The sequence below is a fragment of the Phyllostomus hastatus genome, unplaced genomic scaffold, assembly GCF_019186645.2.
Source record: "Phyllostomus hastatus isolate PE091 unplaced genomic scaffold, TTU_PhHast_1.1 phas_contig_62, whole genome shotgun sequence".
NCBI classification, from domain to species: Eukaryota; Metazoa; Chordata; class Mammalia; order Chiroptera; family Phyllostomidae; genus Phyllostomus; species Phyllostomus hastatus.
Window position 1 is genome coordinate 20602953 of NW_025333921.1, and position 14465 is coordinate 20617417.

The following is a 14465-nucleotide window of genomic DNA, read 5'->3' on the forward strand; positions in this document are numbered from 1 at the left end:
TCCCCAACACATGACAGCCATTGGAAAGGCCACCACAGGGACCCTGTGATGACAGCCTACACCAGTCATTCAATAGACATCCATCAACTGTTTTTTATTTTGAAACATCCAAAAATGATTAAAAATAACTTGAAAATGATTGTTAAAACTCTCCACTTCAAAGCTGTACTTGGGGCCATCATTCAGTCATCATGGATGCACAGTGGCCAGCTCTGTGTCCAGGCTTGGCCAGAGGAATGCTGCCTTGCAGAAGGACTGTGCTGGTTTGGCAGACTGTGTACTGACAGCCAGAGGCTGCCACAATATGGCATCTAGGGTAACCCACCCTGGGGTAGGCTGCCAGGTAGCCAGCAGATGCAGTTCCCTCCTTTGAGAAGCTTTCTCAAGCTAGATGTGAGACTTCAGGTCTTTCCTTCTACTCTGGGCCTCACTTTCCCCATGGAGAGACCAGATCAGGGCTGCAGGCTACCCCACGAGGCTCCAGGAGGAGGTACTCAGGAAAGCTCTGGGCTAGAGGAAGCATATTCCTGTCTCAGCTTCAAGGCAGTGTGTGGAATGCCTGTACGCTACTCTGCCCAGGGACAGCCACCCACTTCCCATTCTGGGTGAATCTGGGTGTGAGCCATTGTCCAGGCCTGTGAGCTGGCTGTAGCCCTGCCACATCCCTGCTGGATGGGTAGAGAAGCATTTTCTGTACCCATCATCACTTCCATCTTTTCCTGTCCATATCACTTTTGGTGGCTGCAGGAACTAAGACCCTGAGTAAGCTACTTCCCTTCTTGAAACCTGCTTTCCTCATTGAGGAAGTGGGGGCAGAGGCCAACCTCTCTCCTGGTCCTGACAGTGACCCCTGTAGGGCACAGACTCATCAGGACATACTGTGGCTGCCAAGTCAGGGAGGGTGCCCAGGACTGGTCTGAGAGACTGAAGAGAGTTCAGCAGACTAAATATAGGTTCGCTCCCCATCCTGTGACCCTGGTTGTCCTCAACTTCTTCTCTCCTGGTAAAAATGGGCCTAATTGTTCTTACCACCTAGGGTTGATCTGATAAGCCCATGAAATCATGTGCATAGATGATAATAGTGATCATTGCTTGCCCTGAGGCAGGTACTGAGCTAAGGATGATTACTCCCATTTAATAGCTGAGCACAATGGAACCCAGAAAGGTTACCTACCCTGCCCAGGGACCTGCAAGACACAGTTGGAATTTGAACCCAGCTCTCCCAGACCAAGATCTTGGCTCTTAGCCTCCCATTCCCTTGCCTCTCTGCAAAGTCCCAAGTTCAAGGGCTTTTCAGCAAGGGGTAGGTCCCCAGGCCCTGCCCCATCTCTGCTCCACCACCCCTAGCAGACAGAGGCTTTCCCCAGCTATGGACAGGCTGGAAAAATGACTCTCTTTCCACCAGAGCCCTCCTATCCCTTCCCACACCAGAAGGTCCATTTAAAAGGCTGTAGAACCTTTTTCAAATTCTCCTTTACATGGAATTTCAGAATATACAGTATATCAGAGGACAACTACATGTCAAACCTTAGGGGAAGAGGCCTGGGTTTTGGTCCCAGTTCCCATCTGCCAAGAATAAGCTTGGTAGCCTTGGTAAAGTCCCTTGTTCTCTCTGGGCCTTTCTGACTGTGAAATAGGCATAAGGCACAGAAGTAACCTTCAACAGACCTTCCAGCAGTGAGGTTGATGTATGTGTGCTGGCTTTTGGTAAAGCCCTGGTGACCAGTGGCAGTGTCTTCCTTAGAGAGTCTGAAGTCAGATGGGCTGGAGCTGCTTGGCGAATGAGGGAAGAGTGGGCCGAGGGTGGGAGGAGTGGTCAACCTGTCCAGGAATTGGCACTCATATTTCACCTGGGAACCAAGTGGGCCACAGAAGGTAAGTGGAAAGAGCATCCTTGTAACTCTCTACCCTTGAGAACTGCCTGACAGGGAGAGAGGATGCACCAGAAGAAGGTGTGTGGAGTTAACTATTGGATGCAACTTGTAGGGGTTAGAAACAGACGAATACTGCAGAGGCATACCCTAGGGGGCCAGGTAGGAAAAGAACCTGCTGAGGTACCCAGGAAAGGAAGAGTTGACCTGTGGGTATCTACCACCTGCTGCATTGACACCAACTACAACAGCACCAAGGAAATAAGACCTTTCACCCGTTCAGTCTTAATCATGCCCTGTCCCTGGAGCTACCAGGAGTAGAACATGGCAAGTGAAGAAATGGACCCTGTTCTCTTTCTCCATCATGGGCTTACAACATGTGGTTTAAAATGAATGAGAGTGAAATTTTGATTTTACGTTTGTTGAACTGGAGAAGTTATATCTGAAAAGGAATGGAAAAGCTCTAACACATGCCCAAGAGGTGGGAAGAAGAGATCTAATAGTGGATTTGGAACATAGAAGAAGGCAAAATTGTTTTCTGCTTGTACTCTACCTAGTTTAAAAGCCATTTTGTAAAGTCTTAACAATTCTTGTCAAAAACCTTTCTAATGTCTGACATGCTCTTGGGTTGATAAGCACTTCATTTTTAAAAAACTTTTTAAAAAATTTAAAAACTTTTTAATTTTTAAAACTTTTAAAAAATTACCTTTTCTTGGGGGAGAGGAGACAGAACAGGAAGACTAGACTCTCTTTCTCTTATCTCAGAAGGCCCAGAAGATGAGGATGGCAATGTTGAACAAACCTGAGGGGCAGCTTGGAGCTGGGGTGATTTTGCCCCTTCCACTTTCCAGTTTAACAGTAGGGACTTCTACAACAAGCAAATAGTTTGTTGCTTGTCTTGTGTGGACTGAGGAAACAAGTTAAGATCGTTGGGAAAACAGGTAGTGAGCACTGAATCTTCTAGAAGGCAGCTCCATGAAGGTGAAATGGGCCTGTTTGGTTCTCTGCTGGGTCCTGATACCCAGAGTCTGCACAGCAGTGCTCAGCAAACAAGTTGAGCAAAGAGCTAAACAAAGTGCCTCAGGGAGACTCTCAAAATATGTGGCTTTGTGACTCTTGGTACCTGAGGTGTCCCATGGAGGGAAGGAGATCATTTGCTTTCAATGACTCATTACCCAGCACCTTTAAATAAACCAGACCTATTCCTTCTACTTATAACAGTTGTACAGATATGGAAACTGAGGCTCTGAGGGAATAAGTCAGAGAATAGCAGCTAGGCTCTTTTCACTGCCCCTCACTGTTTACCCCCTTCACTGTTACTGTTCAGCAAACTGAGGAAGGTAAAGGACAAAATAGCCTTATTTTGTCCTCAGAACCTTAGCCAGGACTCAGTGGGGTAGACAGGGAGGCCAACTTCAGGTCACTACAAGGAAGGGTTTTCCAAGTGCCAGAGTGGCCCCAGTTACGGAATTCCGAGCAAGCTGTTTTGATAGGTGGTGAGCACCCCATCACTAGTAGTCTGTGAGCAGGTTGGGGAGAGGGCGTGTTCTTGTAGTAGGTGTTTTGGGTCTAGATGTCCCCTGATCTAAGGATTGGAGGGGTCTGTGCATAAGCAGATAAACGTGATTTGCAGCTTATCTAAGATGGTTCAGGATAGGTGTCACAGGGACAGAGCTGAGAAGGCCAAGACAGTCATTTATTATTAAAGGACCATAGTACATCAAATGTGATTAGATGAGATATTCTGGGTTTAGTTGGACTGACAGGAACTTGAGATCAGAAATATGTTTCCACTGAGTCCCCACAAGTCTGACCGATGGCCCTGCAGGGCCTCCTAGGGCTACTCATCACAGCAGCCAAGCAGCTGAGGAGCCCAGCCACCTGGCCCCTGACACATATGGGGCCCCTCGGCTTGGGTCCCCACCAGGCCCCAACTTGTTGAGTAGCCTGCAGGCCTGTGTCTTCCAGAGACCCTGTCAGAACTCTGGGAACTTTTAGGAGCTTCCAGGAATCCCACATTCCTGGGTGAGGTTGCGGTGGACAATACAAGTGCCAGAAAAGGATCTACCATGTGCGTCTGGTGCCCCTTATCTCAGTAATGTTGACTGAAGGGTGCTATTGTTGGAGGACATTGAGGATGAGAGGTTATGTCATTTGTCCAGGATCAAACAGCAATTTTATGGGTGTGCCTGGCTTTCAACCAAGGTCTGTCTGGTTTGAAAGCTTGTTCTTTTAATAGGCCTCCATTATCAGAAAGAAAAAGTCTCCACTACCACATTCCCCTCCCTCCAGGCTGGGATGACTGTTCACTTCCTCTCCACCTCTCAAGTCTTAAAGACCAAGCTCAATCTCTTACCTCTTCTTCCTGCTTTATGAAACCAAAACGTATAGAAAAAAACTTAGAACAAGGGGTGGGGATTGGGGTGAGCACAAGTCAGGGTAGAAGCCTGGAGACGGGAATGAGCCCCTTAGGTTCAGGAGCCTAGAAGTTTGATGCTCAGAACTGTAAGCCCAGGTGAAAGGCAACCATGAGAGGTCTGAGGGGGCTGGGGCAGGTGTCTGAAGATGTGGCCTGAGGCCACCTGAAGGAGAGCCCTGAGTCAGGCAGAGCAAGGGGTGGGACTTTCTCCTGAGTTTAATGGGAGCTGGGGCTAGGTTCCAAGTTCAACCAAGAGAACTGAGTAGGATGTGCACAGGCAGAGTTCAGTGTTCTTAATAACTCATCACCTAATTCTCAGAGAACCCTGTAATGTCAAGGCTATGCTGGCATTGCTCCATGTTACAAATGAGTAACTGAAGCTCAGCGAAGTGAGTGAATATTGTTCAGCCAAGAAAAGGAGTGAAATTATGATGCATGCTAAAGCATGAACAAACCTAAAAGGCATTATCCTAAGTGAAGTAAACCAGACACAAAAGGACAATTTTTATATGATTCTACTTATATAAAGTTCCTACTTAGGCAAATTATAGAGATAGAAGGTAGAAAGAAGTAGGAAATAAGGGGAGAAAGATGGGAGATTATTGTTTAATGGTGCAGAGTTTCTGTTTGGTATGATGAAACGTTCCGGAAATAGATAGTGGTGAAGCTTGTACAACATTCTGAATGTACTTCATGCTACTGAATTGCACACTTAAGAATGGTTAAAGTGGTAAAACTTTTAATGTTTATTTACTATAATAAAAGTAATTACATGAGGTTGTAAAGTTAACAAAAAAACAAAACATTTACAAGGGAGTGAAATGAGGTCATGTAAGTAGTAAAAGCCAGATGTTTGCTCCCCACCACAAATTTCAGCAATGGCAGTGCATCTGAATCACCACTGTTATCTACACCAATGGTTCTCAACCCTGGCTGCACTTTGGAAACTAGAGAATTTTGAAAAATATTGGTGCCCAGCTCCCACTTCCAAACTCAGAAGTAATTGGCTTGGGATGTGGCCTGGGCATTGGGTTTTCTTAATAGCCAAGTACTAGAAACAGCCTAAATGACCCTCAGTAAATGAGTGGATCAAAAAACTGTGGTACATCTATGCAATGGGATACTATGCAGCAGAAAGAAAAAAGGAGCTCCTACCCTTTGCAATAGCATGAGTGGAACTGGAGAGTATCATGCTATGTGAAATAAGCCAAGTGGTGAAAGACAAATACCATATGATCTCACTTATAACAGGAACCTAAGGAACAAAACAAGCAAATGAGCAAAATAGAACCAGAGGCATGGAAACAAAGTACAAACTGACAGGGACCATAGAGGAGGAGGGAAGGGAGTAAGGAAGAAAAGAAGAGGAAGGGCCTAGTTAAACAACAAGTGTGCATGACCTGTTGGAATGGACAACAGGGTGGGGATTGACTTTGGGAGTGAAGGTGTTGGGCAGGCTGGGAAGAGAAATGGGGGAAAATTAGGACAAATGTAATAGAACAACAATGAAAAAAAAAAAAAATAAAAAGTTGAGAGCCAAAAAAAAAATAAATAAAAGAATTACAGTTCTACAACTGTAATTAAGGCTGTAATTAATAATTAGGGCTGTCTCTCTCTTACATTTCTGATCTTATCTCCAACTGCTTTCCACATCATCACTCGGGCCCTGTCACACAGACCTCCTTATTGTCCCTTGAACATGTCAAGCACTCTCTTGCCTCAGTTCGTCACTCCCTCTTTTCATCCCCAGTATGGCACAGCTTCTGTTTTTTCCATTTCCACAGCTGGGAGGCCCTGAGTCCCATCTGTCACTCCATTCTCACCCTGGCTGCCACTGGAGCTCCAGCTAGCTCTTCCTGTTGCCCAATAGTGGGTAGCCTGTCAACACCAGCGGAAGGGGCTGTCACCTACCTGCCTGTGTGGTTACACATTTCTCAGGGTTCCAGTCTCGGCAAACCACCACACCCTCTGACTAACTCCAAAGGGCTCTCTGACCCAGGCCTGGGAATGTAGCAGCCAGGCCGTCCTGGTAGCCACAAAGTCCATCTGGGCAGCATCTCCCGTCCATGCCCCATTATAAGCCTTGGCTTTCTCTGTGTAAAATGGGAATAACAATACCAACCTCACAGGGCTACTGTTGTAATTAAATGTATCTTGTCACTTGAAACCATTGGAAGGCTCTTTACTTGTGGAATTTAATATGCAATAGTGAACAGAGATGGGGAGGCATTCTGGGAATAAGAGGATCCACATATAAGGCTCACCCTGTAAGTGAATATCCAGTTATAAGTCTGAGTCCTGTGAAACCTGCTCTGTGAGGAGCAGGTGAAGGTGGTTTCTTTAGCAGTTCCCTGAACCTCACCATTTTCAAGGCTCTTATCTTAGGTGAGCCTCACTCTGATATCTTACAGATATGGAAACTGAAGTTCAGACAAGGGAAATGATCCTCCAAGTTTCCCTGGCAAGTGAGAGGGGGTAGGCAGCTAGGCTTCAAACAAGCCTGTCCCCTTCTGAGCCTAGAGAATGGGGAATGATTGAGCCCTAAGGGAGGGATCTTCTGGAGCTATCCCAGTGGAAAGCCCTGGTGTGAGCAGCCCCCCAGGGCACAGGGCACCACTGTCTCCCATTAATTTGTTTTCTCTCACTCCCTGGAAAGATCATCACTTTAATTTTCTGTTTGTCATTCTAAAGATTCTGGTTAAGACAAGCCTATGCCAACATAAATGGTTATATTGCTCTCTGCTTGTCACTACAGGTTGAATACCAGACACATGGTTTGGCTCTGTGCTTGTTATACATAACACTGTGCTTTGAAGAACTTTCCCAACCAGTACAGAGAGCACTTCTGTCTTCATTCCTTCTTTTTTTTTCTTTTTCTTTTTATTTATTTAAAATTTTAATTGTTCAAGTACAGTTTTCTGCCTTTTACTCCTATCCCAGCCCACCCCCCAGCCCTTCCCACCTCGCTCCCATTGCCACCCACCCCCCCCGCCCCGTTTTGTCCATGTGTCCTTTATACTTGTTCCTGCAAACCCTTCCCCCTTTCCCCTGAAATTCCCTCCCCTCTCCCCTCTGGTCACTGTCAGCCTGTTCTCTATTTCAGTGTCTTTGGTTATATTTTGCTTGTTTGTTTGTTTGTTAATACCATATGATCTCGCCTTTAACAGGAACCTAATCAACAAAACAAACAAACGAGCAAAATATGTCCTCATTTCTTCTGACAGCCACGGCCAGGGGCTGTCAGCCATGACAGCGGGGACTGGGAAGGCAGCTGGAAGCAGTAAAGGCGGAACAGCCAGGACCTCCCCCTCCAGCCTCCAAGCCCTTGCTGCTCAGGGAGGATCTGCTCCCCAGCCACTGGCTCCCCAGCCACAGGGCCTGCCGGACTGCACATCCTCCCACAGTGTCTGCACAGACCCCTCAGTTCAGTCCTCCAGCTCCTGTCCAGTCAGAGGACAGTGAAGGGTGCCAAAGGGTCTCCTAGAGCCTTTACTTTCTCATCCAGGAATATCTCATCTTCTGGGAATCTACCCAAAGAAGTAAACTTTGATACACAAAGATCTACCACAATTGGCAGTAACCTAAATGTGTAATTGTAGAAGATTTGATAAATAAATCATGCATGTCCACCAAATCCACAAGTTGGAGGACGATGCAGTTATTGAAAATGTTGTTTGAAGACAAGGAAATCACACCCACAGCCACACATGCTCAAAATGAAATTATGTTGAAAAGGTGGGGGAATGTCGCACAACAACGTGAATGTACTTAACACATCTAGACTGTACACTTAAAATTAAGATGGTAAATTTTATATTAGGTGTGTTTTACCATGATTAAGAATAAATTTTAAAATGCAAGGAGAAGGGTGGGGGAGAATACAAAACCAAGTGGACAACATGCTCACACCTATGTAAGATAATCTCAGAGACACACAATACAATATTACCAGTTGTCTCTGTGTGATGAGACAACTAAGGTTGCTTTATTCCTGTTTTTCTCTATTTTTCATTTTCCTTTTAGGATCTTATATTTGCTGCTTTTGTTTATTTAGAAGGTATGTTCATAGCTTTAAGTGCCCAGAACAGAACAGGTGCCTAGTGAACATCAGCCTTTCCTGATTTTCCTTGAGGCCCTGGGGCCACTGTTGGCAGGTCCTTAGGTGGGGGGACAAGCAGTTTTAGGATAGGCCAAAAATGGGGCCCCTCTCTGTAGCTTCCTAAATGAGGAACCTCAGAATCTCAGAACTGGGAAGGGGAAGAGGCAACAGCCGCTGAGTGGACACATGGGGGAGGGGTGAGCCCAGACTCAGTGCCCTGTGCCTCCCTAGTAATTCAACTCCCCACCCAGGGAATATTACCTTCCCCTGGCCTCTGTCTGTTGGGGTCCTCAGCTCCTCCCAGCTTGGCACAAAGGTTTCCAGATGAAGCTGGAACCCAGCTTCAAGGAGGAGAGATGGGACCACAAATCAGAAGGAAAAGTTTAATTCTTTGTCCTCTTTGTCCCCTTTAATGGTTCCTGCCTAAAGGTAGGGGTGGTGGTGAAAGGTCACTGTAATATCTCTGGCCCAACCTCCTAAGGCCCTTACTTTTCCTTTTAATTACCCCAAAAAGGATAGGATATGAATTGTAATAAAGTCTGGTCCAGGAATAGAGATTCCCTCTTAAAACAGTATACGGTGACTTCCTTGCAAAGGCTATTGGATTTATTGATCAGGGAGAGAGTGAGACAGTGGGTGGAGAAGGCACACCTCAGAGCCCTGCTCCTCTTGGTACACAGGGCCAACTCAGGGAATACTCAGGGAATTCAGAGTATCCGGGAAACTCCGTTCCCATTACCGGACAGAGACTTCTTGGGGGACAAAACAGTCTCATTCATCTGATTAGATGTAGGAGTAAGACTCAGGGATCCAGTTTAAATCACTTCATAGAGAACCCTGCTTAACAAATATTTGTAGAATATAACTAAACTGAAATGTTGAAGGAAATTGGTTCAGGAAGGCAGGTGAGACCATACAGATATTCACTGTTTGGTCATTTATTGAACAAACAGTGGTTGAGCACATACTCTACTTGCCAGTCTTGTGTGGAGGATGTACAGATATTTGCTGTATTACAGTTTGGTTGTCTGCTGGGAGCAGAGCCACTGGTGAGGAGAGCTGTCTGTATGGGAGGGGTAGGGGGGAAGCACCCTGACTCCTCTGGGCTTCAGGGCCCCTCAGACTTGATGCGAGGCAGGTTATAGGAGATCTAAAGTCCTCCCAGCTCAAGCAGCAACTGTGTTCTCAGCCTCACCCTTGTCTCACTGACAGGGTCTGTTCTGAGGCTCAGCCACAAACTTCCTGTAAAGCCATGATGCTGTTTGTCACTGTGTGTGTATAACAGAAATCAAATTATCCCTCCCTGTGTGGCTAGCCTACTCCCACCTCATTGCCACCGCAGCCTGCATCTGAATGCTCTGCTGCAGATAAAAAGTAGGCTATAAATAAGTACTATGTAGCCACACTGATAACAGTGCTAGTGCAGGCCCATTGAGGGACAGGACTGGTCTGCTTCTGTGCTGAACGTTTCCACCACTTCTGAGCTGTTATGAATTACATTTATAATTTTTCTGTATCTTCCTTTGTTCTCAGGCTACCAGCTATCTGTGAAACTGTCTCTAACAGTTTAGGTCCACCAATATTTATCAATCACCAACTACATATCAGGTTCCACACAGATCCCTACTAATTGCTACATCTATGGGTTAAAAGACCACATGACCAATCTTGCTAAAATTGTGGGTAAAATCAGAGATCATAGGCCCTTTTAAGCTATGGGTCATCTCGTATAAGTAAAGTATACGAGCTTTAGTGTAAGCTCTTAGCACCTCAAAAATGACTTTTGTCTCTCTTCTTACTGTGAGCTACTACCAGAAACAGGGCTGGTGACATTTGTGTTCTGGAAAGTTGAGGTTGCTGGGTAACTGAAGTGCTGTGGTATTAGACGCGGTTCCCCTAGTTCTAGCATTTCCTTCCGCTATTAAAGACTAGTCATTTTCCACGTGCAGCTGAGCTGCAGGACTCAGTGGCATGGCTTTGGGCTGGGGTAGGGAAACCACAGGGAAGAGGCAGCCTATTAGATAAGTATACCTTCTTTGTTTTGCAGATTTATGTGTAAATTGAGCATCAAGTTACTTCTGTGAACCTTGTTTGATCTTCTTACTTCTTTGGGAGGTAGAAAGGACAGATTTTTTTCCCCTTCATTTTACCAGTGTGGCCCAAAGATTTTGTGATCTGCTTTGTTGATAGAGGATAATGAAACCCCCTGGGTGAGAACCTGGGCACTGAAGCCAGCCTGTCAGGGTTCAATCCAAACTGTAGGATCTTGGGCAATTTACTTAAGCTCTGCCTTAATTTTTTCCTCTGAGTAATATGGATAATAATAGCATCTACTTCATCGGTTTAAATGAATGAATTGACATGGTCTTCTGAGTGTTAGCTGTCCTCATGGGCTGAGGGTCAGGGAGTGCTATTAGAATTCAAAGCCCTGGGAGCAATCATGCTGACAGTAACCTTTTGAGGCATCAGCCCAGGTTCAGTGTGACAGGCTCCCACTGGCCACTTCTGCTCCCCCTCCCAGCTCCAACCTTCCACGGGAAAGCTGTACCCTAATGTCAGGCACAGGGAGCCGTCAGTGGAGAAGAGGAGGCCTCTGGAGGCCATGAGGCCCACGGTGGCTCAGAGGTGGGGCCAAGGCGGTATGTGGCAGGATGCTGCTCAGGAAGCCGCCTTCTTGCTGCTGCTTCTGCTGCTGCTGCCGCCACACCCTGCTCCCTCATACACCATTACCCGCTGCATAGATCCTGTCATGGGGCTGCTCTTTACCCCAGCTCTGCTCTAGGGAAGATCAGCCTAGGCATTCTGGTCTGGGACAGATGTCCTGGAGGTAAAACAATCAGGGTCTCTTGGCCTGCCCTGGGCATAAGAGCAACCTAGATTTCCAAGCTTTCCCCCTTTCCCCAGTCTTTCACTCCCAGTCAGAGTAGTGATGGGGTGACTCACCACCCTTGTCTCCCCCACTGCAACCACCCATCCCTTGTGTGATCCCCTGTTGCCTTCCTGATGCATGGGGTGGGCTGAGCCAGGTCTGACTCCGTGGGCTTCAGGACTGGGCTGGTCCCACTCCTTCTTTGTAGAGAGAGAGGAAAAGAGGCACAGAGAGGCACATGGTGCCCTCCCCAGGTGGCCCTCTGCCCACTGAGTGGTCAGTATAGGCGGGAAACAGGTCACTTACATGCTGGTCACAAGTCCCAGAAAAGGGCCCAGGCAGGGAAGGCTGTTGACTGAGGCAAAGGGCCAGGCAGTCCTCTATGGAGCAGAGAGGGGTTCCTCAAAACAGTCACATTTTTCAGATATAACCAGAGAGGTCTAGCTTTTCCCCATGAGCCATTGGGGAGAGCCAGAGCTTCAGTAGCAGAGGGGAAGGCTGAAGGACAGCTGGAAAAAAATCTGAGGGGATCTGGGGCCCAAACTGGGCTTGTAGGCTATGTGGCCTGGACCAAGCCATTTAGCCTCCATGAGCCAGCCAGGTGCTGTTCTGTGTGGCAGAAAGGATTTGACTTATACCAGACTGAGTTTAAAAAATTGAGCAAGGAACTGCCCAGCCCAGCCCTGTTGCCTCCTCAAAGGGTCCCTAAGGACTGGAAGGAAGAGGAGCTGGATGAGGGAAGAGAATTAGCATTTGAATGCCAACGAAGTGCTGGGGACTTTATTGTATTTGATCATCTTGTTTAATCCTCCTATTCAATTGGTATATTTGTGAAATTTATCTCCACTATGTAGATGGAGAAAATGAGGCTTGGAGAGGTAAAATGACTTGTCCATCCTTTAAACAGCAGAATGAAGATTTAAATTCAAGCTTGTTTGGTCCCCAAACCTGTGACCCATTCCCTTCTTTGCTTCACATTACTCCTCCAACTCCCACCCACATATTAGTCTTTCCTAAAAAGATCCTGTTGTGGAGAGAGGGTCACTTGGAGGAGAAATCAGTCCTGGTACTCCCAGTAGTACGGGAGATATCTCTCACCCACTGTGTTGAAGTTTGCAGAGAAATTACACCCCAGACTGAGTACCCCCTTCATCTTCCAACTTAAAAGGGACAGTGGCCCAGGTCTCTTCCACAGTGAAGACAAAAAAAATCAACCACTATTTTTGTGAGGCAACATCTCTCTTCTCTTGAAACCACACCCCATCAACTTCCCTAGGGAAATTTCAGCCACTCTGCCCTCCCTGGAGCCCATTCCACTTGTTTAACTCCCTGACAATCTTCACTCACCCAAAAGGCATCTCTGAACTGAAGTTGGGGCATCATCCTCAGGTTGCCACGACAAAGCTTTCTCTTCTCCCACGGACAGGGCTGACTGAGGTACAGGAGCCAGGAGCACTGCCCCACTTCTGGCAGGGCTGGCTCAGGCTCCCTTCACTGGGCTGGTATTATGTGCAGCACCACAGAAGGCACCCACAAGCCAGAGAGAGCTGCCAGAGGGAGGGAAAGAGCCCAGTCTGCTTTGTTTGAAGCTAAAATCGGCAGCAAAATGAGGAAGAGTGTGCTCAGTGATGGGAGGGCGAGTCGTGGTTGGTTTCCGGCCCAGCCCCTCGCCAGCCCCACGGTGATGGAGGGCCCAGTCCAGGCTGTAGGGCTGAGCAGGGATGCCAGCCCAGGAGGAAGGCAGCGGCCAGCAGGAGAGGCGGGTTGTTACGTAGGCCAGGTGGGCAGGCAGTCTGAGCCTGTGCAGAAAGATTTGTACAGCCTCACTGCTGGGGAAGGCATCAAGTCCCTCACCCACAGGAAGTAGAGCTGCTCTGCTCCCTTGTGCAGCTCCTCTGCCTGCCACCTGCTGCCCTGCTGCTCTGCTGCTATTCTCCACTTGCTCCCTTCTGATGCCTTAGTTGGGCCATTCTCAGAGGACATAAACTTAGGGAGCTTGAGGGCACTGAAGGTGTGGGCAAGAAGGGACCAGGAACTGGCCCCTGGAGTGATGCTATAGCTTATCACCCCAGCATCACTCCAGACCAGGCACATAAATGCTAGACTCTCCACCCCTCACCAGCGAACCATTTTAGAGGAGATTCCTCAGGCCTAGGACATCACTATTATTCATTAAACCCTGGTTTCACAGTGCTTCAATCCACACCCTGCCCTTAAGAAGCTCATGGTATGGGGGCAGATATAGCTGTGTGCTGGGGTGCCGTAGGGACACTGAGGTGGGTGAGTGAGTAATTGGCCAAGGTAGAACAGCTTGAGGTTTTATGGACCCTGAACTTCTGTTCCCCAGTCTCCAGATTAGACACTTTCTGGGGCAAAAAGCACCCTCTAACAATGGAGTTTTCATGCTGGAAGACTGTTTAGACCAAGAAAGACAGCATTACAAAGGTACAGATGTGGGAGTTTGAAAATCCACATTGAAGTAGTCCTTGTTTTGTCTGGGCCCTACTGTTCATTAATTGAGGGCCCTTAATTGACCCTTCAACACTATAAGCTTCAGTTTCTGCATCTGCCACCCTCAGTCTTTGGAAGCGAGAAAGTATTGAGACCATTACTGGAATTTCTGGTTTGGTTGGGCAGGTGCTGGGAGCTCTATCATGTACTGCCTTCAGAAAAGCCCTGGACTGGAATCCCAGACACAGCTCTGAGGAGCCATGGCCTGCCCACTAAGCAGAAAATGCCAGTGGGGGCCCTGAGCCCAGCGTCATTTGGCAAGAAGGGATGAGTCAGCTTGTTCACAAATCAGCACCCTCTCTGAATACCCCATTGATGGGGTCAGAGGTGGGGAACACTCAAACTTCTGAAATAGCTGCCAAAGAGAACACTTCATGGAGAATTTCAGAGCAGTTGGGCTGCCTCCACCTCCAGAATCCTTCGTTGTGAGTGAATAAACATCTTCAGTACTGAAGGCACATCAGTTGCTTATAACTGAAGACAGCAATGAACCCTGAAGGGGGAAAAACACCTACTAAGAAGGGCTCCTGGTGGCTAATTGAGCTCAAATTTTATTTTATTTATTTTTTGATTTGATATTTATTGTCTATTTTTTTAAATGTTTCAGCAAATGGATCATCTGTGATTGTTTTTTTTTTAAGATTTTATTTATTTATTTTTAGAGAGGGAAGGGAGGGAGAAAGAGAGAGAGAGAGA

The 14465-nt window shown here is 47.1% G+C and overlaps 1 protein-coding gene across 6 annotated transcripts in view; it reads right to left on the bottom strand.

Moving 5' to 3' along the window:
* Positions 1-13051, bottom strand: part of PSTPIP1 (proline-serine-threonine phosphatase interacting protein 1) — a 38775-nt gene extending 25724 nt beyond the window's left edge. For 2 of the 6 annotated variants that reach the window (XM_045848660.1, XM_045848659.1), the window contains exon 1: positions 12606-13049. In XM_045848660.1, the coding sequence (XP_045704616.1) occupies positions 12606-12616 (11 nt within the window). In that variant the 5' untranslated portion in view covers positions 12617-13049. Of the gene's footprint in view, positions 1-12605 lie in introns of all 6 variants that reach the window. The other 4 variants (XM_045848658.1, XM_045848657.1, XM_045848656.1 and 1 more) reach the window with 4 other exon arrangements.
* Between the last annotated feature and the right edge of the window lie 1414 nt (positions 13052-14465).